The following is a 25,256-nucleotide window of genomic DNA, read 5'->3' as shown; positions in this document are numbered from 1 at the left end:
TAAAGATCTCTGAAAGCTGCAGAACCTTGAGCCCCACCTCCTGCTGCTAACAAACAAGGAGAAGGTGTCCCCTGCGATACAGGGAAGTGCTGCAGGAGGTCTTATGAACAGACCTATCAAATACATTTATAGACTCATTTGCTGGTGCCAGGTTTTTCTGCTAACAGATAAAGTTTCACCCTCAGATATATGTTTGAAATACGCAGTTGCAATTTTTTCACTAGTTAAAGCAAAAAATAAACTAAAACCCAACTTACCTATTTTGAGCACTGTGTTTACCTAGAAAGCATGTGACTTACTCTTTAAATACCTCAAATGATACCATTACTGTCTGTACCTTTTATCCCTTTGGCTTCTCTGTCCTTTTCTTATTTTGATGATTCTGCAGTCCTTAGGTTTTCCTGCTGGAATACCCCTCGACTGAAATACTGCCAGATGATTTAAATCCTGTTGTGGCAACGCTAGCGAAAGAAAAACACATTATTCCCATTTCAGATAGCCACATCACTGCTGAATATGGAGCACTGTCACATCAAATAAGCTGCTCCTGAAGTGCAGCCAGAAATTCAGCTTCCATCTGAAAACCAACAGAGGGAATGCTGGAGTGACTGGGTGTTTGTTCATTAATCTGAGAGGGAATTTATCTGTGTACCTTTAGGAATAAACTCAGATATTAATAATTTTCGATGAGTTTGTACTACCTGATGAATATTTGAATTTGAAACCTTGATAACCATTAAGAACTTGGTGAGAGACAATGACATTTTTTTATTAGGCACTGTATTAAAGAAATATCCCAATTCTTATGGCACACCCCATATAAATTCTTGATTTTTCTTTGCTCTCTGCCTTTTATGAAGACCAACAGTTTCACCCTTTGTAAGAAAACACTTACTATATATATATTCATTTCCTCCTAGAGATAGTTATGGAAGTCTGAAAATTCATTTGCTCCAAGAAATTCTTCTATTATATTACTCAGTCATTTTAATTGCAAATTTTAAGCTGATCCACTATATACATCTAATTATCTTTAAATGAAAAATACTTGTAATTCTAGTGCAGAGAATTACTATTTCTGTTTAATGGAAGCCTGTAATCAGTATGATTTACTTTCTAACTCCTAAAAACTTCAGTAGCTGTGAAGTGAATAAAAGAAATAGGAAATGGCTTAAAAATAAGTCTAACACAGCTGAAATCAATGGAGTATATTTAAGACCTCCAATTTTAAAGGACAAATATTTGAACGCTGTAGGTCTTGTGATCAAGCAACAATCTCTTCAGGTATTAATCTTGGAACTATCCCATATGTCTATACCAACTTGATGGGTTTTACTTGGGTTTAGTGACTTTGGTGACTTGGGCAGGGAGAAACACCACCAGAATTTTCAAAAAGAAACAGGAGAAAGCATCATGGAATTTTTATCAGGATAGCATTAAAGAACTAAAAAATACAGATGACCTCGGAGCAAAGTTGGTCCATCTTTTTCCATAGAGTAGCCACATAATTTGCCTGAAACATAAATTAAAAAATGAAAACAAGTCTGTTGGGGTTTTTTTGTTTTGTTTTGAGTTTTTTGGGGTGTTTTTCTATTGTAATTTACTATTAAAAAGAAGTATATTATGATTTTAAAAAATACAGGAGTTTAACAACAAGCCACATCTCTACTCTAATTTACTGCCAAATCAAAATTCACATTTGCTGGAATGACACAGAAGAATTTATCCTGGCCCTTGAATTACAGCACCTTCAGTTTTAATTTTCTGGGAAGAAGCAAACATACAGAGATCCATATGAAAAGCACAGGGAATGCAACCCCAGCAGGAAACTCCCCAGGCAGGCCGATTCTAGTAAATATCATCTTTAGATGCCTGAAACATTGCTCATACAGTAGGACTCTGCAGCATTAACATAGTCAAAAGCATCTTGGCTTTGTTCTACTGTTTCTTGATGTTCTACAACTGTTTGACCTATTTCCAGACTCTTCTCTTAAGGTTACATGGAATTATTTGTACATAGTGGGGTTTTGGGGGTTTTAGCGGAGGTTTTTGTTTGTTTGTTTTGTTTTTGTCTTGGGGATGGGTTTCAGGGGGTTTTCTTCTGTGTGTGTACTGGGATTTTGGGTTTGGCTTTGTTTTGTTGTTGTTTTTGTACTTTTGGTTTGGTTTTGTTTTTTAGTTTGGGGATTTTGTCTATTGTTTGGTTTGGGGAGTTTTTTGTCTATTTTCTACTTGTTTGTTTATTTTTTTTGTTGGCTGGTTGTTTTGTTACCCAGGTAGACAAATGCTCCTGAATGGTACCTCACAAATGTACAGAGGAATCAAACAGTGGCAAAAAAATTACCTTCCTGCATGTACCTAAACTCTGCACAGCTCATGTCTGTAAAAGAGAGCAGAGGAAAGGAACAGCAGGTGCTTTAAGGTGCTGCTCTCCATCAAAAACCTGGGGCAAGACGCAGCTGGTGGAGGACAGAGATGCTCCAAAATTCTGGCTCCCAACCAGAAGCAAGCAGGGCTGCTTTTAAAAACAGCAACTGCTGGCAGCAAGGTATGGAAACACAAGCATAAATAAACTTAGGTTGCTTTTACCTCTCTGGCTCATTTTCTCTGAGACTCTGCTATCTCTGTTTCCACAAAGATGTTCTGCCATTTTACTTTTTCCTGCAGGACTGAACTAAAGAAGTTGACCTGTGCAAGATCTGTCTTCTATTCTATGTTTGCTTTGAGAGTAAACAGCGTCCACTTAAGGTCTTTTTACAATTTGAGATGTGAAATGGTAAGGAGGACAAAAAGACAGGTAAAAATGATGGATATTTAAATATAGTTTACCTTTATCTAGAGTTTAAGACAAGTCATTTTTATCTGAAAGAGGAAAGAGGAATTAATTGCAACTGTTTCAAGAATTGAGTAAATGAATGTGTAGTTTTTTGACCACTACCCTTCCTTGAGTTTCTGCAGAGAGGGGAAATAATGTAAGGAGACACTCTCTCAGAGTTCTATTATTTACAAGTCTTAATAGATGCAGCTTTTCAAATACTATTTGAGGACAAGACACTAAAATACCCTGAAAAGGAGAGCTAGAGGAAAAAAAAGGATAGCTCCTCAATCCTCCTCTGGCAACACAGACTCTGAAAGTAGAACACAAATGGAAGTCAGGATCCCACTTCAAATGAACTATCAATTCTTGTTTCCCACTGGACAAATCTGACTCTGACATGCACAAAATTGATTGGAGATATGTTTTCACAAAAATTCTCCTATATGGTCTCAACTGCCAGCAAGTACTTTGATTCTTTCATGTTCCAAAGGACCTGTGCTCTTTTTTCTTTCTTGTGTGTATGTGTTTTTCTTTTGTTTGCTTGTTTGCTTGTTTGCTTTTAAGTTCCTAAGGATGGAAAAGCAGAGAAAACAAAGAGGTTTCACTAATGGGGAGCAACGACCTCTCCCTGTGGCCAGTTAGCAGAGCAGTGCCTCAAAGTACCAAGATGTGCTGTTCATCACAGCCCATTCCAGAGATGTGCTTCTCCTCTTGCAGGATAAATTAGAACCTGACCAACATTGCCTACCATGAAATCACATTCCCTCCTCTTTTTCTTGCATGAAACATGCTCTAGTGCCCAATGAGCTTACTGGATCTTTGCACATGACCATCTGAAACTTATTTGGATATTTACTGAAGTAAATAATTTTCTAAGCCAGTTCAATTAAATCATGCACCAGACTGTTTTTTGAAGGCTAATGAGGCTGGTGAGACCTGCAAGCATTAGTGATCCAGCATTCTGCATAATATTATACCATATAAGATTCATTCACTTGAAAATTGTGTTAAAAAATACTTCTTTTCCTTCACCTTTTTTTTCCTCCAAATGACTTACACTTTGACTTTCATGAACTAAATCTTAAATGATCTCTCAATTGACTACACGACTGGTTCCAAGATTTACAGTCCCCTAATTTCCCACATTAGATTGGAGTAATTATGGACCAGACCAGACCAAGGCATCTGGAATTCCTTGGAAATTCCTGTCCTTGGAAATGACTGCAAAGGATGAGGCTATGGAAGCATGAAGGGGTAAGGGTTTTCAGACCTCAGCCCAACACAGTGTAATACCTGTGAACACTCTTGGGTCTGAGAATGTGGAATTTCCCCAATTTCCCCTCATCTCTCTTTTTAAACCAGAGTCTCTCCTGCTTACCCTTTTCTTTTGAACAAATACAGGCCCTGGAACTTGGACTACAATAATTTGGATTCTTCTCCAAGATCTTTGTAACAGATTCATCGCCTCTTGCTCAGATTGCCATTTTTCACTCTCCATCAGCTCAAGCAGTGTGGTTACAGCGCAGATTTTTCTCCCACGCAGTGAAAACTAGAAACAGCTGGACATGTTCAACTAGTTGGTTCAGAAACTTCATCACGGAAAGTTTTTCCCTTTTTCCTACACACATCAAAGGGCAGACAGAAGAGCTCTTCCTGACACACACTGGAAGTAGTGGATAGAGAGATATGGATAAAGGAGAACAAAGAGTTGAGCCCTAACCTTCACTGTCTCCAAGAAGCACATTAAAAAGTGAACTATTCCCCCCAACTCTTCAGGGACCTTGAATTTCTGCCATTATATGAATGATCATGAATTATAACTGCTTATATGGAACAAAATAACATTGAAATACTGACCAGTATTACTTTGCTTGCCACTTGATTCTACAAGGGGTGAGAGTGAGGAGGTGGCTGACATTCTCCCAGCTTTCTTCCTTAATTATTGCCCCAGGACACCTCTTTTCCAAGCCACTGGCACAGCTAATCACCCCAAGTTCTCATCTGCTGGGAGATGCTAATTTGCCATCTCCCAGGCTTTCAGAAATGGGACACTAGCATTCCAAATGCTGTTGCAGAGCCCTGCACAGGGCTCTTGCTTCATTTTGATCAGTAATGTCCTTTTGTGTTTCCATTTTCTCTCTCTCTCCTACCACGTCCCACACATGTCAGCCCTCTGTGTTTTCAAAGCTCTTTGAAGCATCTCTTAATGAATCATCAATTGCACAGTAACCAAAAGTCCAGCAGAACCTTCCATGTATTTGAAAATTTGTCACCAAAGCACTCCTTGTTTCATTCTCTCCCACGTTGCCTTTTAGCTGTGGAAAGATGGATTTAAGAGGTCCAACAAAGCTGCTTTTCATCTTCTCTGAATCCATCCTTAAAGCTCTCTGTGTCATACCATACCCCTGACCTTCAGTTATATCAGGGGATTGCTGTAGCCACTTTGACCATCACAATCCCATTTCATCAGAAATGAGAATTTCAGAATTCCCCATTCTGTGCTCAGGCAGGGTTTTTTCTTATCCTGAAGCAGCAAGGTTTGGGCATTCTTTCTATCTTTTTTTTCTTTTTGTGGTTGGCTAATACAATCCACAGTGTCAGCCAATATGTCTCTAGACTCTGTGAGAACAGAATTAGGCAAATTTACTTAACCACGGTCTTCCAAGAGCTGCCATGAAAGCTTTTGCCATACCACTGGCCCAAGAATTCAATACACATTCTTACAAAAAGAGAAAGAGATGTACTACTCACCCCAACTACTGCTCTTAATATTTGCAAGGCAGTTTCATGCTCAAGATCAGAAATTGTGTGAGCAACAATGGGACATTTCCACAACAAGGCTTCAAGACAATGGATAAAAAATAAAACACATTCTTGTTCTTGCACCTGCAGCAGCTCCTCACTTCCTGCAAGACTCAGAGGGGCTGCATGTGCAGGAACACAGTGGCATGAAAAATCTGTTTTACATTTGAGACCTGCACCAGGTAAAGGAAGGAAACCCTATGAAAGGAAGTATATCAGTTCTTCTCTCTTTCCTTCATTCTCTTTGTCGAGACCATCCACGTGGCAGGACCAATGTGGGATCTAAGGACTGGTGATCCTTGTTATCTTTCTCTCTCTGCTACCTTTATGTCTCTCCTCCCATGCTTTGTCCGGGCATAGTTATCCTATACTACCCCATACCAAAGAGGACTGGGAGCTTGTCCTTTATAATTCTAATTGTAAGAGTTGAGATCTTAGTACCTGAAGTTTGTTGCTGGAGCTTGTAAAATTTAAGGGCTTGTTAACCAAAGCTTTTGAGAGTTAACAGCGGCTAACTGAAGAATTTATCATTAACATCTTGCCCCCTACCAAATGGGTCAAGACATTTGGGACTCTCTCCCTCCGGGAGGGTGTCCTGGTGTGTAAGCATGTTCAGAAATCCGAGCATTAATCCTGAACACAATCCTCAGCTGAGGATTTGGGTGATAAAGAGAGCAATGTTTACATCTCAGGGTGCACCTTCCAGAAGCACAGCCCTGCAAGGTTGTGCCTTTTTCTACTTCTGAGTTCTACTGAGTGCTCTCAATCTCCAGCGAAGGCAATCGAAGGCAATGAATACTGTCTGGCTTATTGGAGCAACACGTTTTCACTTTTCAAGCAAAAGAAACATTTCATACCAAACACAGCTCATGATCAACGGTCAGTAATCAAGACCTTCTTATTCACACATATTTTTATTTCTCTACTTATGCAGGTTGCCATATACTGATCAGCTGTGTTTACACATTGCTTTCATTAATAAACCAGTGCAGGGTACATTCATTTTACTAGCTAATTTGCTCGAAACTGATTTCCTGAGGCAGAGCCAGTGAACTGAAGCGCCTATAGTTTTTGTGAAAAATATAAAACCACTTTCCATTAGTTTTAAAGATCAGCTGCTTTATTATACAAAATACCTCATTTTTTACCTCAGTCAAGAAATAGGGAGGTTGTAAATTAGATAATTAATTATTAGAAAATGTCTGTTCCTCCCTCAGAGTCTAACCAAAATGAATCACCAATTCAGTTCATTTTAACTTCCCTCAACACTCAGGAAAGTTGTTAAACTCTTCGCATGATCACTGAATCTCAAATCTATAAACCTCATCATCTCAGCAGGAGGTTTTCATCTGAGATCTCTTGTACCAAATCCAGAATTCATTTTAAAATTCAAGCTCATAACTTCATCCCAATGTGTTTGAAAAAAGCCATGGTTTTCTGTCACAATCTGGAAATTGGACATTTCTATTACCATCTCTAGGAGGAAAATGTGCAAGAAGAGTCTTTACATATTGCTACTCATTTCTTTTTCCATTCGGATTTCATAAACAAAAATAAAGGAAGGTTAATAATGCAAGTAAATCTTTGGTTTGGGGTTCTTACTGGCAGCCAACACAACTGCAAGACTATAAAGTGAAAACTGCAAAATAAAAAACACCAGAGCACTGAAAATCACAGCCTGCTTTTTATGTTGCTTAGTCTACTTTATTAATGATAAGCAACAATTACAAAGTAAATGAGCAAACAAAACCAAAAAACACCAGATGCATCCTGCATGTATTAGATTTTATTTTGCCAGCATGTACATAAAATACCACCCTATTCCTTCCATTGAAAGGAGAGACTGTTCTGCAGTATGGAATTGAACAATGCTTTATCTCACACAGATACTCAAAATGAGGGTGACAAGGGACACGAGACTTCATCCTCACCCCCAGTGAGGGTCGTATTTACAGAGAAAATGACTCTGATCCTCCTGCCACCCACTGCTGTCTCTGTCTCCTCAGTCTCACCCTTCTACAGGGACTCAGGATAGAGGATTTCTCCTCAGTCTGCCCCGGCAGTGGCACAGCCACAGGTCCCTCTGTTTGCAGGGCAGGAGATCCAGTCCCCAACAACACCATGCTCTCCCTGACCTCACACCTATTTAAACAGTCCTTTCCTAAACTGGGGATCAAAAAACTTCACATCCACTCTCTCACAGGGATTCTCCCTCCCGAAGGCAGGACTTGCCATTTGTTGTTGTTTATGGGTCCTTTTGGTTTATTTCCCACTTTTGGTTTATTTCCTCTCTTGGTGGCACTGCTGCCCTTGAGGGCATCCCTGGTCACCTGTCAGGGGCACCATGATGTGAAACAAAGGAAACCTCAGACAGAACCCACTCGATCCAACACTCCAGAGTCACCTGACTGATCGTCTACTGCCCTCTGAGTCCCAGCCCTCCAGCCAGGATTTGTGTCCGTCCCCCTGTCCATCCCTGAGACATGTCTGTCCACGGGGCTGTGGGAGCAGTGCCAGGGCCCAGCCCCTGCCCCAGCCCAGGCACAGGACCCCCTCTGCTCTCCCCAGACCCTGCAGCCCCTCTCCCCACGCTCCAGGTGCCTCAGGTGCGGTTCAGCCCCTGCTGACAGCCCCGGGCTTCTCCATCCCACGCCGGGAACGAGCTCCTGGCTTTCCCAGCAGGGCTGGCCGGCCTGGAGCTTCCCCTCCAGGTGACCTTTGGGATTTCTGGGACAGGGCTGCAACCTTCCCCTTGGTTTGGCCACCAGGGTCATCCCTGGGTGTCCCAGAGGTGACGGATGTCTCACCCTGCGCAGGAACTGTCCGGGTCCCAGCACCCTTGGATGAAATCCATCCTGTCCCACTGACCTGGGGGACATTGTATTAATTTCCCTTTTTTCCCCTTTTCCTTAGTCCCCTGCAGCTGAAAAAGTGGAGGTGGGGATGAGATGTGATATCAGAAATTATGAATTTCCAAGTTCCTCCATCATGGACATTTCCACCCACAGCTTATTTAGGGGTGCTCCCTTACTCTTCCCTCCCATCTCACAACACAGGAGCTGTTGGCAAAAGTAAACAGCCACCTGCAACACCTACACTTGAAAGACAGAGGTGCTCATTTTGGGGACAAATAATGTTACCCAGCTGGCAAAAGGGTGACCTTGCCATTCTGTGTTAAAAAAAAATAAATTTGAATTTATCATAATTTTACATAACTGCTGGCAGCAACTCAGATTAAGGGCCCCGGACCAGATCATAAAGAGACTCCCAGTGGTTAAGGCATGACACACCTAATTCATTGCTGGCAGTTTTTATCTCTGGTTTTGACTGAAAACCAGGAATCCAAACCAAGGAATGTAATTCAACAAGCAAAAATTTCAGAGAGGTTTTAGCCCACTCTCCAGTAGGCTGTAATATGGTTATTTTTTCCCAAGGGTTCTTTGAAACCATAAAATCCTAAACTATGTCTATAATAATAAAAAACTGTACATCTGATCTGAAGATTTAATTATTTAGTTTAGACATAAAGTGACAGCTTGCAATATAGATAATAGTTTTGGCAAAGCTGCAGACATTAATCTAGAGGCAGCTTCAGTGTAAAGCTGTTCTGGCTGTATTCAATAGAAGTGTCATTGCATTTTTAAAATCAAGAGAAGCCACAAAAATCCATATTTCTCAAAAAGTTAAATCTGAAAAGCAACCTACTTTCAACACCAAGTTTGGATTAACATCTATCAACGCCCTTGGTCTTTGAACCACCAACTGAAAAATCAAAAAGTTCAATAGAGTTCAAAATGGGAAATGAGAAAAAAAAATAAAGCAAAGAAAAAAAAAAAAAGAAAAAAATAATGAACCACAGAAAAGCAGTGGGTTAAGGTACAATATAAATCCAAAACCTGAAAACACTTTCAAATAACATCATATTTGACACAGTGAGGATTTTTGTCTACATGTCCTGCCCTAAGTGTATTGCAGCTGCACCTGGCTCCAGTTCTTGGCCATTATAACTTCTAACATGGCTAATTATCAGAACTATTAGAAAGCTTTCAATTAATGGAAGAGTTCCATGAAAACTGAAAAATTCCACATAGACCCTTTGTCCAAAGGAAGAAATCAGGATTTCATTAAAACCTTGGGCCTGAAGAAACAAAACATCCAGTCAAACAGAAGACAAATACACCTCTTTCTACAAAAGTATATTAATAAAAAAGTAAATATAGAATTAACTTTTTTTTTATTCTGCCAGACAACAGTACATGAGTCGAAAAATTCAAGGTACTTAGTGATATACAATCTAGGTCACTACACAGATACTAAGGATAAATGCAGTGATTTTTAATGCAGGGGAATGTTCCCAGACAATTTTTGACAGTATGAGACAGCTGTACTGAATGCAGAAACCTGTTTGTCTACAAATATCATCACCACTCTTCCCTTTTTGGTAAACACTTGCAGAATGTAAATACTGGATGAAGACATGTCCTGTGTTAGTGCTTACAGATATATTAGGAAAAGGCAAAAGCAAAAAAGAAAAAACTTGCATGGTAGTACAGCAACAACCCCTTTCTCCCCAGTTAATACATTCTTGTACAATTCCTGCCACTGCCATTTGCAGCCAGGTCTGAGAGGACCACATGGGGACACAGCACAGCAGTGCTGCCCCAAGAACAACACTGGCACCACACCATAAACTCCAGGGAAATGCAATTTCTTCAAATTCCTCATTTCCAGCCGGAGAATATGGGGTCTGTTATGTCTTAAAGAGCATCAAGACTAAATACTCTCCCTTTCCACCCAGACAGAAGAACCAGGAATTCTCAGTCATGATGGAATGATGCTCACCCCTCAGGTTGCTCCCTGAAGCATAAATCCTGGGTGAAACCAAAGAGCAGGGGTGATTCAGGGAGGGTAGGAGGCAAAAGAGGTTGTTATTTTATATTTTAAACTACATCAGCTTTGAAGAAGCACCTTCCATAGGCCCAGTTTCAACAGATAAACACTCTAGCCTGTAATCTACTAGAACAGCAATTTTGTGTCTTTGATGTTGTTCTTCTTCAAAGAACATATGTACTATCTCTAAAATCTTCAGTAATCTTACTTCTCTATGTTAACAGAAAAATGGGGCTGACAAAAAACAGGCTCTTTCCACAGCTGCTTTTCCTACAGAAAATTTGTTCTGAGACCCTACATAAAAGGCTCTTAAAAATTAGCCCAACTGTTCCAAGATACCTAGACCATGTTGTAAACAGGCCAGGCATTTTCAATTTCAATTGTAAAAGCTTCTTGCACCTCATTTTGAAAATGAAAAAGAAATGAGAATCTCCTGCATGCATGGTAATAAAGTGAGAATAACACTGAATGACATTAACTAAGAGCTCTCCTGAAGCAGCATTTCCAGATGATTCCCTGTTTTTGAGATCTCTGAAAATCTTTGGGTAAGTATTTCCAGTATACCCACACTTCTTTCACACACACACAAAATGAAATGGATATTCAAGCAGCTGCTGAGGCTGCAACACTGGAGCTGGCACTACAGGAGACTCAAAACATGGCTTTTATCAGGCATAAGTCATCAAACCTCATAATTTCTCTTAAAAGCAGATGCCTCTTTCTAGTTGATGTATTGACCTTTGTTTTCAGACTTCAGAGATGGAAGGTACAGACACGTCAAGGATAAGAGATGGGTGTCAATGACAGGAAAAATCTTGATGTGACACAAGGGACAAAAATTGCTATGAAAGATTCTAGCACAAGACTTCATTATTATTATTAGAGCATTGACAGAGTGAAAGGGTGGCTTCCTGAAACTCAGAAATTATTAAAAAGTATATGGTTTTGCTGTAATTCTTCAGCTCTGCAAATAGTGCTCCTCTAGATTAAAAAAAAAAAAAATTATAATTACATACCAGTGATTTTTGTTCCAGTGAAGTTGGGGTACAGTTTTGGGATATTTCTCCTTCCCTCCTCTGCCTCAAAAGGAAATGTTTAGATAGAATTTAAAATTCTATTGAAATTTTTCTACAAGTATAATGCTCTAACCAGAATCCATCTGGCAAAGAAACCAGTGTACCCATTGTTAATTGTTTATTAGTCTCTATGGGAAATTAAAAAAAAAAACACAAAACCTCCAGAATTTGTTTATCAAAAATTCCAAACAATCAAGCAGCAGGCTAATTGGTCAAAATTAGTTAGTCAGGAATCTCAGACATTTTGAAGAGTTTTCTCTTTTTCCACCTGAACTAACTGAAGCACACAATGCTTTTACTCATTTTGTCTTCTCTCTTTCTTCCTGTCCAGCCTTCAGCTGGTCTGAATGAAGGAGCCAGAACCACATCGACTCCCTGATAGTTTTAAAACAGATTTCTTGCTTGGAATTAAGCCAGAGCAGGATTTCTAAGGCAGGCAGCTCCTCTTGTTTCCACTCAGAGCATGGGATGAGCTTCTGAGCCTCGCCTGTTCTGCGTGACCCAGGAGTGATCTTTATCCACAAGATAAATATTTGCTACAAAATAATTAGGGAAGAAAAAAACCACTGTAGTTTGTCCTCAACAAAGTAACCTACTGGGATAGACTAGTTAATCAACACTGGATCTGCCCCAGGATGGTGAGATGGCCACTTTGGACTGGGAGATGGCCAGGAAAATGTGGCATTTGCTCCTCTGCCTTCATCCATGCCAAGGCAAAGAAGACAGGAATGCAAGGGATGCTCATGGATCTGACTTCTGCACATTTCCACAGGGGGGATTCCACAGCTATACTTGAGGAAAGGGGAAATTTGGCACCCTGCATTGGTCCAGAAATTTATTTCTTGGCAAAAAAAAGTGTAAATCTGGCGCTGAGAAAACTTTCCATAACTCACCCCTGAAGGAACCAGCTGAGGACACATCTGGTGTTCAACATCCCTGTCCACGTCACTTCCTTCTCCCTCATTGTCCCCATCTCCCTTCCTTGCACCATCACTGGGACTGGCCTGCTCCTGCCTTAAGCCATCCCAAAATGGCAAACTACCAGAGAATTTTACTGTTCTGCATAAGAACACCACCAGTGCTGGAATTAGGGAAAAGACGGTGGCAGAGAAACTAGATGGGTTTCGGCCAAACTATCAAATCTCACAGAGCTGCTCATCTCAGCTTTGTCTTGCAGTAAAAAAAACAAATTTGGAGGCTTGGGAAGTTTCCTACAGACCAGATACTTGTTTCATCCCTGCCTGACCAAACTCCTCTGATCCACAAGTCAGAGCTGCATCTCTTAGTGCTCCACTTTAACTCACACTCAGCATTTTGGCTTCAAGCTGACAGAGAGTAGGTTTATATGAATTATTAGGAAGGAATTGTTCCCTGGCAGGGTGGGCAGGCCCTGGCACAGGGTGCCAGAGCAGCTGGGGCTGCCCCTGGATCCCTGGCAGTGCCCAAGGCCAGGCTGGACATTGGGACAGTGGGAGGTGTCCCTGCCATGGCAGGGGGTGGCACTGGATGGGCTTTAAGATCCCTCCCTAACCCAAACCATTCTATTACTCTATAATTCTCTGTTCTTAAATTCACATTTTTATGCAATTATTCATCTATACTGAAAGATATTGAGGCATACCAGAGCAATCACTGGTCTTGCTGTGTGAACCAATATAGATGTGGAACTAACATTAAGTCAATATATATAGTCAATCACACTTTATTCCAGCTGACTTCCAAGCTCTTGTTCAAAATGTTGCTTTGATTTTTTTCTTCCCCGATGGATTTCACAAAATAAAGGATACATCTGACACTACATTCCCAGCTATGCCTGACATTGCTTCAATTACTTTTTTTTATTTCTTTTTGACTTTAGTGACAGGTTGAACCACAAGACCCACATTTGGAGTAAGAGTATAAGGCTAAGTAAAACCACCCTAGGAAGGAATCAGAGCATTTCTGTAACTGTGCCACTGTACAAAAATGCAGCATTTCTAAGAGAAATTTCTGAAAGAATTTGTCTCCCTGAATAAAGATACTGGGTTGAAGAGAAGCCTGGTGAAGAAAGGCAAGGTGTCAGAATAGGAAGTACTTGATCACACCCAAGAAAATGAAAGTCATAATCAAAGAAGTTGATCTTTATCCTGAAGGGCTATCTGTAGGGAGTGCATCATTCTGTACAAGGTCTGAGGGTAAAGCATAAAAAAAGACATTAAAGAAATTACACAAAAGCATCGTTAAAGAAACATATATAGCATGCACCATGGAAGGGAGCTACTAGGTCATTTCAGCCACTTCCCATGACAGCAGCACATCATTTCCCCATCCACACTGTACATTATTCACAGTATCAAGCTAATCTTCCCTTAAAATTGTTCAAAGAAATAGAACTGCATGGTTTTAAAATAGTTCTGGAATGGTATCTGAAAGCAATCAGCTAGTGGGTCTTAGTTTTTTAACCTAGAAAAGACCTTGCAAAGCAATCCCGTGCAATTCCTCACACAAGCAAGGTATCTGACAAGTTACATTGCATGTAATAGTTTCTCCATCTCTACTTCAAAAGCCTGAGCTGGAAAAGGAGTAAAAAACGCCCCCCCCAAAAAAACCCTGGCAAACAAATTAAAGCAGGATGGTCTAAAGAAATATAATACAGAGTAATCAGGAAGGAAACTTGGATTTCCAGGGGTAGTCATCTAAAATGACAGCCAGCAGTGATAGAAGGTCTCCTACATGAGGGAGAGACAGACTGAAAGATGTAAGCAAAAGCTAAACATAAAATAAATCTAATTTTTTTGTTTTTTCCTATTCTTTGTGCCTCCACTTGGTGCATGAAAGTCTTATCTGTAAACGTTTCTTGTGTGATCTGTTGTAGCTTCACTGTTGCAGAAATCTAAGACATGGGTAATCAGATGCCAGAAATTACTGTTATTTATGCTCTGCTGTCACAGCTCTCCATAATTATGCAGGTTGACACAGCATCTTGACAATGATAGGGGAAAAAAAGCAGTTTTTGCAGAGATTTTTTTCAGCCTCCCTACACAGAATCTCGGCAAATAAAATTGCTGCAGCTAAAAATTAGCAATGCAGTCATCTCCTTCACATTTGGTTTTGGGGTTTTTTTTTGGCCTGCCAAAAAGTTACTATTGTGAGAGTACTCCAAGACATGGATAAAAAGGTCTCTATATCTAAATAGTAGCTTTATGCTACAGTAGGACCATAATCTTACTATGCATAAATAAATGCCTTGTGTTGTTTAGAATTGAAAATAATCAAAGAAAAAATTAGTGGCAAGGGGTGAGGGGAGGAAGAATGAGAGAATATTATTTGCAAAATAATATTCTGAGAAAACACCCTGCTTTGCTTTAAAATTAAAAATTTGAAACTGTGGGGTTCAAATACATAGTGTGAAGCACTTAGCAGTCACCCAAGCTCATGCTGTCCCAGGAGTGCAAGCTACACTCCAGAGTGAGGCTGTTCACTGGTTAAACTGCTGTGTGTAAAGAATTGCAATATTCTGATAGAGCACTTTGGGTTAGGAAATTTCTCCATCAGCTTTAATCAAGAGCCAACACTTGATGCAGAAACTGCACCCTGGGGGCTGGGGGGATTATGCCTCTGTGTCTGACCCTACTCTCCCACACACCACCTGGGAGAGAAGGCAGCAGAAAAACCCCACACCAAAACCTCCCACCTCCTCTGGGGGAGGCTTTGCTCTGCTCCCTGTCCCCTGTAGCCTCCAGGATCACAAAAACCCCACAAAAATCTGAGGCCCAATTTTCTCTCGCATCGTCAGATTCCTGCTGGGATGTGCAAAGCTCCTGCCCTGGCTCTGCTGGAAGAGTGCTGATCTTCTTGAGCCTCCTTATCCATCTGCTGCTCCTCCCTGCTGTCATCTGCACAGTTCAGCCTGCTGCTTTAAATACTGTGCCTGAAATCCTGACTCCTAAACCCCAGAACTTGTCGTTCTGCTGCCACAGTTGGGAGAGCTGAGATAATCCAGGATTCTCCACCTAAACAGTGTAGGCAGAAGGATGGCTTGGCTGAACAGGAATATTCTCTTGGAAGTAAGGCAATAAAGGAAGGTGTGTGCCCAGTGTGAGCAGGGCCAGGTGGCATGGGAAGAACACAGAGATACTGCTGCCAGTGGAGGGAGAAAATTGTATGGCCAAAGCTCAGATGGAGTTGGTGCTGCGAGAACTGTGTGGGGGACAATAAAAAGAGATTTTCTGAATAAAATAATGGCAGTAGGCAGTGCAAAAATACCATTGGCCTGTCCCAGGAAGAGGATGGTCTCCTCACAGACAGGGACAGGGACAAGGCTGAGGTGTTCAGTGTATCCTTTGCCTCCTTCTTTGGCACAGATGGACCAAGAGGGTCCCAGTGCCCTGAGCTAGAGGACCATGTCTGTGAGAATGATCAATGCCCAGTTAACCCCAGTCTGCTGCTCCAGATGGATCCCTACAAATCTATGGGGCCTGGTGGGATTAATCCAAGAATCCTCAAACAGCTGCTGATGTCATCACAAAACCTCTCCTGACGATTTTTGAGTGGTCTTGGGAGTCCACAGAAGTCCCAGATGACTGGAAGCTGGAAAATATTGTCTCAGTTTTCAAGCAGAGCAAGATGGAGGACTGTGGGAACCCAGGAAATTCCTCTGGCTGCCCTGGAGGGCTTGAGTCCCTGCCCAGGGGGTTCAGACACCTTGGCACAGAGCCCAAGACCCCTGTGCCTTTGATTTAGCCCTTGGAAAAAACAATTACCAACCTTTATATGAAGGATTACAAGCCATGACAGTTTCAGTAGAATGATAGTAAATTTATCACGGGGTGAAAAAGTAGATTTTTGGGGTTTCTAGAATGGGGGTTCAGGGGGCAAGATGTAGGAATTTGGGTGCATCCTGCCTTTCTCCTTCTTGGCCTCCATCTTCTGCTGTGATGTTGGCACTTTTAGATTGGTTTACAGTAGAAGCTCACCGTCTAACATAGGTGATAGGTATTGGGAAGTAATTGTAAACATTGTAAACATAGTTTTTAGTATAAAGACATAACACTGCCCCAGGGGCACGCAGAGTGTCCTGGGCTGTCTTGCTGAGCGGACCTTGGCAGGACAGGAGGAAGAATTTTATAGATAAGATACAATAAACAACTTGAGACCGAGAAATGAAGAGCCCTGACTCCTTCTTTGAGCGCCAGGCTAAGAAAAGAGACTTGTACATATCTCGGGGTCACTCTGATCAGCGAGATTCCAAGAGAGGACCCCAGAAACTACAGATCAGTCTCACTTCAGAGCCTGGTAAAGGTATGGAGAAGATTATTCTGGGAGGTATTGAAAAATATGTGGATGACAAATCACTGGTCATGAAGCCAGCATGGCTTCATGAAGCCAAAGTCCTGCTTGTCAAACCTGACTTCCTTTCAAGGCGACCCACTCAGTGCATCAAGGGAAACCAGGTGAAGTCCTGAAATCTTTCTGGATTTCAGGACAGTTTTCCATACTGTCTCTTACAGGATTGTTCTGGACAAACTGTCCATCCTGCAGCTGGATAAACACATCATGAACGGGTGAGCAGCCGGGTGACGGGTCAGGCACAAAGGGCGACAGTGACAGAGTTGACATCACACTGGGAACCCGTCACTAGTGAGGTTCTGCAGAGCTCTGTCCTCAGCCCTGTGCTCCTCAGCATCCTCAGGAATTACCTGCTTGTTGGACTGGAAGGGATCCTGAAGAAGTTCACAGATGATACAAAGCTGGGGGGAGCTGTCGGCTCCCGTGAGGGCAGGGAGGCCCTGCAGAGAGGCCGTGACAAACGAGAGGCCTGGGCCAGCTCCAGCCTGGGAGGGTCAGTAAGGGAAGGTTTGGGATTATGCCCCTGGAACACGCGGGCAGACTGGGGAATGAGAGGCTGGGAAGCGGTGCCAGGGAAAGGGACGGGGGTCCTGGCCAGTGGCAGTGCCCTGGAGCCAGCAGGGACATCCCTGTCCCAGGGACACCGGGCCCAGCATGGCCGGCCGGGCCAGGGAGGGATTGTCCCGCTCTGCTCTGCTCTGGGGCGGCCTCACCTGGAATATCGGGGGCAGTTCTGGCACCACAAGGTAAAAAAGGCACTGAACTGCCAGAGAGCTGCAGAGGAGCCACGGGGATGGTGCAGGGCCTTGAGGGGAAGCTCCGTGAGGAGCAGCTGAGGGCGCTGGGTCTGTGGAGATGGAGGAGGGTGAGGGGAGGCCTCGCTGCAGCTCTGCAGCTTCCTCATGAGGGGAACAGGAGGGGCCGGCACTGATCTGGGCTCTGTGGTGACCAGGGAGCGGCCTGAAGTTGTGTCAGTGCTGTCAGACAGATATTAGGAAAAAGTTTTTCACCCAGAGGTGAGCTGGGCACTGGAACGGGTTTCCCAGGGATGTGGTGACAGCATCAAGCCTGTCTTGAGTACAAGCAGCTTTTGGACTGTACTCTCAGGAGCACGGTGTGATTTTTGGGGCAGTCCTGTGCAGGGCCAGGAGCTGGACTTGATGGTCCTTGTGGGCCCCTTCCCACTTAGTCCTGGGGACACCGGGCCCAGCATGGCCGGCCGGGCCAGGGAGGGATTGTCCCGCTCTGCTCTGCTCTGGGGCGGCCTCACCTGGAATATCAGGTGCAGTTCTGGCATCACAGGGTAAAAAAGGCACTAAACTGCCAGAGAGCTGCAGAGGAGCCACGGGGATGGTGAGTGGTGTGGAGGGGCCATGTGAGCAGGGCTGAGGGCACTCGGGGTGCTCACCTGGAGAAGGGAGAGGCTGTGGGCAGACCCATCACAGCTACAGCTCCCCATGGGAGGAAGAAGAAGAGGAAGGGCAGCCCTGATCCCTGTGACACTGGCAGGACCTGAGGGAAGGGCTGGAGCTGGCCTAGGGATTTGGGATGGAGCTCAGGGAAAGGCTCTTCCCCAGAGGGTGCTGGGCACTGCCCAGGCTCCCCAAGGCTGCCAGAGCTCCAGGAGAGTTTGGACAACACTCCAGGGATGCCCAGGGTGGGATTTTGGGGTGTCTGTGCAGGGACAGGAGCGGGGCTGGATGGACCTTGTGCATGGGTCCCTTCCAGCTCAGCATCCTCTGTGTTTGTGCCAGTATTTACTTGCCCATTTTCAAACAACTTCAAACAACCAAAAATATATATATATAATAAATGATAATATGTAAGCCTTATGGACATGAGTCTTTTATATACAAGCCATAAAACCCCCTTTTGCCCCTTATTAAAGAGGTGTCTGGAGTGAGGAATACTACTGATATTAACCTCAAAAGAAATCCTAGACAGTGCTTTTGTGGTACATAACAAATTCTTACTTCAAATACAGAGCTGTGCATCAAGAATTCATAGGATGATTAGGTATTATCTAACATTTCCTAAACTTCCAAGTATCAGACCAGATGTGAGGCACATAAGTGGCTGCAATTCCTCTGTATGGTCTCTGGAGTGTAGATATACCCAAATTATACCCAAAGTGCAGAATGTTTGCGCATAGCTGCTATACATTATGTAAAATGAAGATGTTTTTATGTGTGTTTTATATGATAACACATTCACACACACACACACACACCCCACATATAGTTATTAGCTGGATTAGCTAGAGACTTTATTAGATAATTATGGTTTGCTTCACTTCTCATCTTTCGGAACTTAAAATGGAAAAACACCCCCAGTATGGTGAAAGGTAACACAGCTTGGTGATCAGAGGGAAGAAAAACCCACACAAACAAACGAATCAAAAACCACACAAGAACATTAAAGTATATTCCCTGACCAGCAAGACTGAGATTTGATAAAACCTCAAAGCACCAAGGTGTGGTGCAGGTTCTCTGCCTCCAGATTCCTGGGACACAGCTGCTCATTCAATCCCTGCCTTCAGACAAAAAGACCCACAGCTGAGGGTCCAAAGTGGGTTTGGGCAGATCCTTGCTCTATTCCCACGATATGAATGGCAAAAAAGCTGTTCTACCCTCTACATGGTTTGTTAGAAAATCAGCCATACCCTGCTGTCACTACACACGGTGAGTTGTTCTCCCTCAAACTTAAGATCCAAGTTTCCTATAAAAAGGGAAACTTAGACCCATTATTCCTCAGACTGACATAACACACTGAATTTAGGCTGAATTTTCCTTTCCCCTAGGTTGTCTCCTGAACTTTAAATGCAAAATGTGTTTTGGTCCTCCAATATAAAACAGCATCTTCCAGAGGTTTTAATTTTGCAGATGTTAATGTTCTTACATTGGACTTGAATCTTTTGACTCATCTTTTATTTTCTAACACATCATCTGACTAAGCTGTCCCTGTATTTTGACTGGGAAACTTTTCTGAAACTTAAATTAATAGCTGTTTGTTGTTCAACCCTTATTTATTAAACTCAAGCTGGGCTTCAGGTATGCTACAGCAATGCCCAATGTCATAGAATCACATAAATGGTCTGGGTTGGGAGAACCTTAGAGGTGTCACAGTGACACCCCCTGCCATGGCAGGGACACCTTCCACTGTCCCAAGCTGCTCCAAGCCCCAGCATCCATCCTGTTCTTGGACAATTCCAGGGATGCAGGGGCAGCCCCAGCTGCTCTGGGCACCCTGTGCCAGGGCCTGCCCACCCTGCCAGGGAATCATTTTTTCATCACATCTAATCTCATTTGTAGTACAGTGCCCACCATGCTTTAGGATTTCAGAAATCTGTGGCTTACCAAAGTTTGAGACATTTCAGAGACTAAAATGCAAACAGTAACACGCCAACTCCTATGTGACTCACAATAATGTTGAGAATAACAGAGATTCATCTCTGATTCTTGCAGTTTCTTAAACACAGCTTCCCCAGGTATCTTCACTTGGGCTGAAGGGGTTTCTGGCTGTGAGTTTGTTGTAGGGGCATATGCTGCATAAACAGCTAATTTAAGGCATAAAAATCTTAATTAAAAGTTACTGTCTTTTGAAATAACTTCCAGAATGGATCATTTCCTTGATTTTCAGCGGGGTAGTAACTGGAAAAATGTGGAGGAGGGAAGATAAGACAGTGACCCTTTCCCCTATGGTACCATTGATACACAACCTTCTATGAAGTATATCCTTTGAAAAGAGACATAAAGGATAAGGACATAAAGGGCAGTGAAATAGGAGGCTGGGCACATGAAAAAAAACCCAACTAATACTACCAGAACGATTAATTCCAATTATAATAATGCATGGCTTGACATCAAATTTTGTCCTAGGCTGACCAGACACGTACAGAATACAACAGTATATCCACTGTATGCTTTCTGGAGGCTATACGAGCAGTCATGGAAAATCAATTTGAATACAAATGTAATTTGTTAAAAGAACAGTGAAAATCATTATGCAGGGTCACACTGTCAGCACTTTGTACAGAAGCAGATGCTGACCAAAGATGCAAAGGCATTCAGTAAAACAGAAGAACCTTGGTCTTTAAAAGCCTCTGTGATCTTTTCAGCCTTTCAGTATAGATACATGAGAACAAAGCTACAGTTTACCTCTCTTGTTTCTCAGCACTTTTGCTCCTTGCAGCTGATTCCAGCTGCAGAAAGGGGCTTTATAGAAACTTCTAAGCCTCAGAGAGAGTGAAGGTTCCCGCTGTAATGGAGAAAAAGCAACATCTTTGAAACACTTCCTTCAAAGTTCCAGAGCTTGTCAATCAGGCTGACAGGATACGGTCATAAAATAAGGAATTAGACTTGCCTGTTTTCAGCAATGTCAATACCATTTTTAGGCAAACCACACTTAAAAACTCAGCAGAAAGCTAAGTGGAGAAGCATGCTACAGCCCAGGGAGAGGCTTCACTATAAAGACAACTCAAACAGCAATTTTTCAGAAGGTCCTGTTGCAAAAATGTTTATCATGAAGGCATGGGATGCACTGATCTGCTGTGCACCTACCGCTCTACCATGGCCAGAGGTGTACCTCAGAACCTAAACAGCACCACTTTTACATCGTGCTGTCCTTTCATCTGATCCCAATCTTCACTGACTGTCCATAAAGCTGTTGAGGATGAAAAAAAAAACCCTAAAAACTCACACAGTGGGATGCACTGTCTGAAATAATCTCTAGTAGTCTCTGCAGTCACTCTGGTAGTTACTGTCTGTCCACGCACAGTAAAGGATCAGAGTGCCTGGCATTCGAATTCCACCAAGGAACAGCAACAGCAGCAAATGTAAAAGCTTACAGCTGTTTTTAAATATGTATAAAAGGGCATTGCTTATTAAAAATGCACCTGCATCTTTCTTGCAACCTAAGGGCTGGAAGTCACTGCACCCTTGAAGGCTGGTTTCATCATGTGCTTGCATATAAACACTTCTCTGAAGATCAGGCTCCTGTTACAGTGCATGAGACTGCAAATTCATCAGACTGGCCAGGAAGAAGAAAATGACAGTCTCCCATTGAGATGGCTTTTCCATCCATTAGTATCTTTCAATCTCTCTCACCCTTCTCTCTCTTTTAAAATCAACAGCAGCAGCAAAAAGACAGAAAGAACCTCACCTCAAACTTGCTGACATACTGTGTATTAGTTCCAAACACAAAAAGCAAAAGGTGCTTTTAAGACATCATGAATAAACAGGATTTTGACCTCCACCATTACTTTGCAGAGCTCCAGCAAAAAAATCAGTTGGTCTTTTTCTTTAACAGTAGGCTTGAAAAGCAGGTCAGTAAAGAAGTATATGACTTAACATTGACCTGCACTTGGAATTTAACCTGAGAGGCAAGTGGGAACCAGCCACTGCACGGATCGCACTTCCACTGGTTTTCATTCTACATCATTATGGGAATGGACTCATAGTGAGTAGTGTTGGGACAAGTTCTGCACTGTTCAAAACCTGATTTTGAAAGAGTTTTTCTTACTCACAGTGCTTGGAGTCATTGCAACTTTGAGAGGATCTATTAAAAGTAAATGTTATGACAGCCACCAAAATTAACCCACTAAATCAGACTTGTCAAGCAGCATTTTGCTCCATTTCAGCACAAAAAAAGACTCAGTATAATGTTCTTCTGCTTCTTTTTGAGAGCCAAGGACAAACCTTTAAATGAACAATCACAGCTTAAGCAATCACAGAGTAAATGGATTTTTTTCCTTCCTATTTCACTTCTGCTAGAAAACCTATTAAGTTCCCTCTGTTCTGAAGTTACCTGAATACACAGGACAACTGTAGACTTTAATGAGAAAATATCACAGATGTGAGCTATCAGAAGTTCCAACGAAGCACAGTGCAAAGCACTTATGACAAGTCCACACTTCGTGGCAGATACAGTTATCTTGTGCTTAAAAAACAGACTTTGGGGAATAAGCTGCAGGTACAAGGACATATTGCATAAGCTATCACATGCTCACTGCAACTGTGTGAATGCTACCGGATTTTGAGAAGCCGCCGTGCTGAATAATTTAAGGGCTAATAAAATATTCAGTTTTTACTGATACACTGGTTTCATTTGGAAACCTCAAAAAAAAAAAAAAAGTTAATAATGAGGGGAAGAGGTCTAAAAGTCAGCGGGAACATTCTGGTACTCATTAGAACAACAGTTGTTCTACCAAGCAGGAGGATAGAGGGGTCTCCACGCCGGGTGGGATCACACAGAACATCCGCGGCACCAGACGCGGCTCGGAGCTCGCAGAGGACGAAGAGAACCCTCGGGGGGACTGCGGGCAAGAGGAGGGGACCCGCGGGGGTCCCGGAGCCGAGCCCAGCGCCTTCCCCGGGAGCGGGGAGGGCGCCCGGGCGGGACAGCCGGGATGGGCAGGACGCGACGGGACGGGCAGTGAGTGATCGCCCACCGCGCCGGGCAGCCCCCCGAGCCTTCTGCGGAGGGGGGACCGTGCCCACGGCCCCACCATCAGCACCTCGCACCACGAGCTCATACAACTTTTCAATGTCAGGAGGAGAAACGCTGCAAGAACTGATTAATATAAATAATAAAGAGAACTCCCAAGAGAGCTAAAGTTGTCTCTCTGGGCTAGGGTTAGCGTCTTCTTCTTCCGGAGGGTTTTTGGTTTTGGTAGGGTTTTTTTGTTTTGTTTTGGAAGGGGGTGAGACACCGAGAAGGCGCCGCCGATGTTTTAGGATGGAGAAGACCTAATTAGAGGGAGGCAGCGAAAGGGTCGTCTGGCAAGAACTGCTCGCTACTGCCGAGATGCTCAAGCTCCCGAACGTGTTTGCAAACTGTTCCGCGGTTTGCTGGGTCTCCGGCTCGGAGCTAGCAGCCTCCAAATTACAATGAAGACCGGTGGCTGGAGAGGGGTGGGGGGAGGAAGGGAAAAGCGGTGCGGACAGCTCTGCGGATATTAAATCTTCCCAGCCGCTCATTCTGGATTACATTTAATCTCTTACGGCATTTCTTTCCCCTCTAATTAAGCACAGTTTCAAAACAGATCGACTCTGAGGATGGATCGTCCGCCGGCTTCTATTTCAAATGCAGAGATAAGTATTATTATTTCTCTTCTTTCCTTGTGCATTAAGAGAAAAGGAGAGCCCAGACAGCGGCACCCTGCTGAGAGCCACCTCCCGGTCCCCCGCGCACTTGGACTCCGACTTTGCGGGAGCTCCGGCGCGACCCCGACCCCCCGTCCCCCGTCCGTCCCCGCCGTCCTCCGTCCCCTCACCTCGGGCGGGGCGCGGCGCCGCCAGGCTCCCGCAGAGCGCCAGCCAGGCCAGCACCGCGCGGCTCATCCTCCTCCTCCTCCTCCTCCTCCTCCTGTTCTTGCTCCTGCTCTCCTCCGCCTCAGCCGAGGGATGCGAGCGGCGGGCGCTGGCGGTGCCTCCGCCCGGTGAGGCGATGCGAGGCGCGGCGAGGATGCGCAGGTCCCTCCCGCGGAGCGTCTCCCGGCCGAGCGCAGCCCCCGCCGCTCCGCTGCCACCGCCCTACGCGCGGCGCGGAGCCCGTCCCGCCGCCCGCCCGCTCTGCGCGCCCGCCAGGTGCCGCCGCGCCTCCAGCATGGCCCGGCCGCCGCCTCCGAGCCGTGTCCCGCCGCCTCCTCTCCTCCCCCTCTTTCTCCTCTCTGCCTTCCTCCTCCTCCTCCTCCTCCTCCTCCCGCCGCCGCTGCCCTGCCCGCCCCGCGCGGATCCCGGGGGCGGTGCCGCTGGACACACCCCGGCCCCGCCCCGCCCGGGCCGCGCCCCCGCGATGCGGAGGGTGCGGAAGGAGCATCCGCACCGGGCTGGGACCGGGACCCCGCGGTGCAGAGGGTGCGGGATGGAGCATCCGCATGGCGGGGTCCGGGCCCCGTGCGGGAGCTCCATCCCGCACCGGGCCGGGACCCCGCGGGGCCCGGCTGATGCTGGGGATGCTCCCGCAGCGCTCCGGTGTGCGTGAACGGCTGGAGCAGGTCTGCGTGGCCGGGGTTCCTCTCCCGCGGCAAATAGCATGTTCTGGGCTAGTTTGGTTTTGGGTGGGTGCCTGCTCTCGTCTCTCAGGTAGCGGACGCTGTTCACGAAGGTGTTTTACCCTCCGCAGAGGAATTTTGCCCTCCACAAACTTCTGTCTTGTAGGTGCTGTCCAAGCCCTGCGTTCTGCCGAGTGCTGCCTCGGCTTAAAATCCCTCCTGAACATCCACACAGGGAACTCGCACGGGATCACAGGATTATGGCATGGTTTGTGTTGGAAGGGACCTCAGAGCTCACCAAATCCCAACGCCCACGTCATGGGCAAGGACACCTTCCACCAGACCAGGA

The 25,256-nt window shown here is 44.3% G+C and overlaps 1 protein-coding gene across 1 annotated transcript in view; it reads right to left on the bottom strand.

The window, feature by feature from the left end:
* Nucleotides 1-24,254, bottom strand: part of EDIL3 (EGF like repeats and discoidin domains 3) — a gene marked incomplete at both ends in the record, with an annotated part of 230,782 nt that extends 206,528 nt beyond the window's left edge. The window contains one exon of the mRNA XM_084224587.1: nt 24,188-24,254. Coding sequence (XP_084080713.1) covers nt 24,188-24,254 — 67 coding nt within the window. The remainder of the gene's footprint in view (nt 1-24,187) is intronic.
* Nucleotides 24,255-25,256: the final 1,002 nt, after the last annotated feature.

The sequence above is a fragment of the Fringilla coelebs genome (assembly GCF_963513975.1).
Source record: "Fringilla coelebs genome assembly, chromosome: Z".
Lineage (NCBI taxonomy): Eukaryota > Metazoa > Chordata > Aves > Passeriformes > Fringillidae > Fringilla > Fringilla coelebs.
Note: the sequence above shows the minus strand (reverse complement) of the source record. Positions and strands in the feature narration are given on the sequence as shown.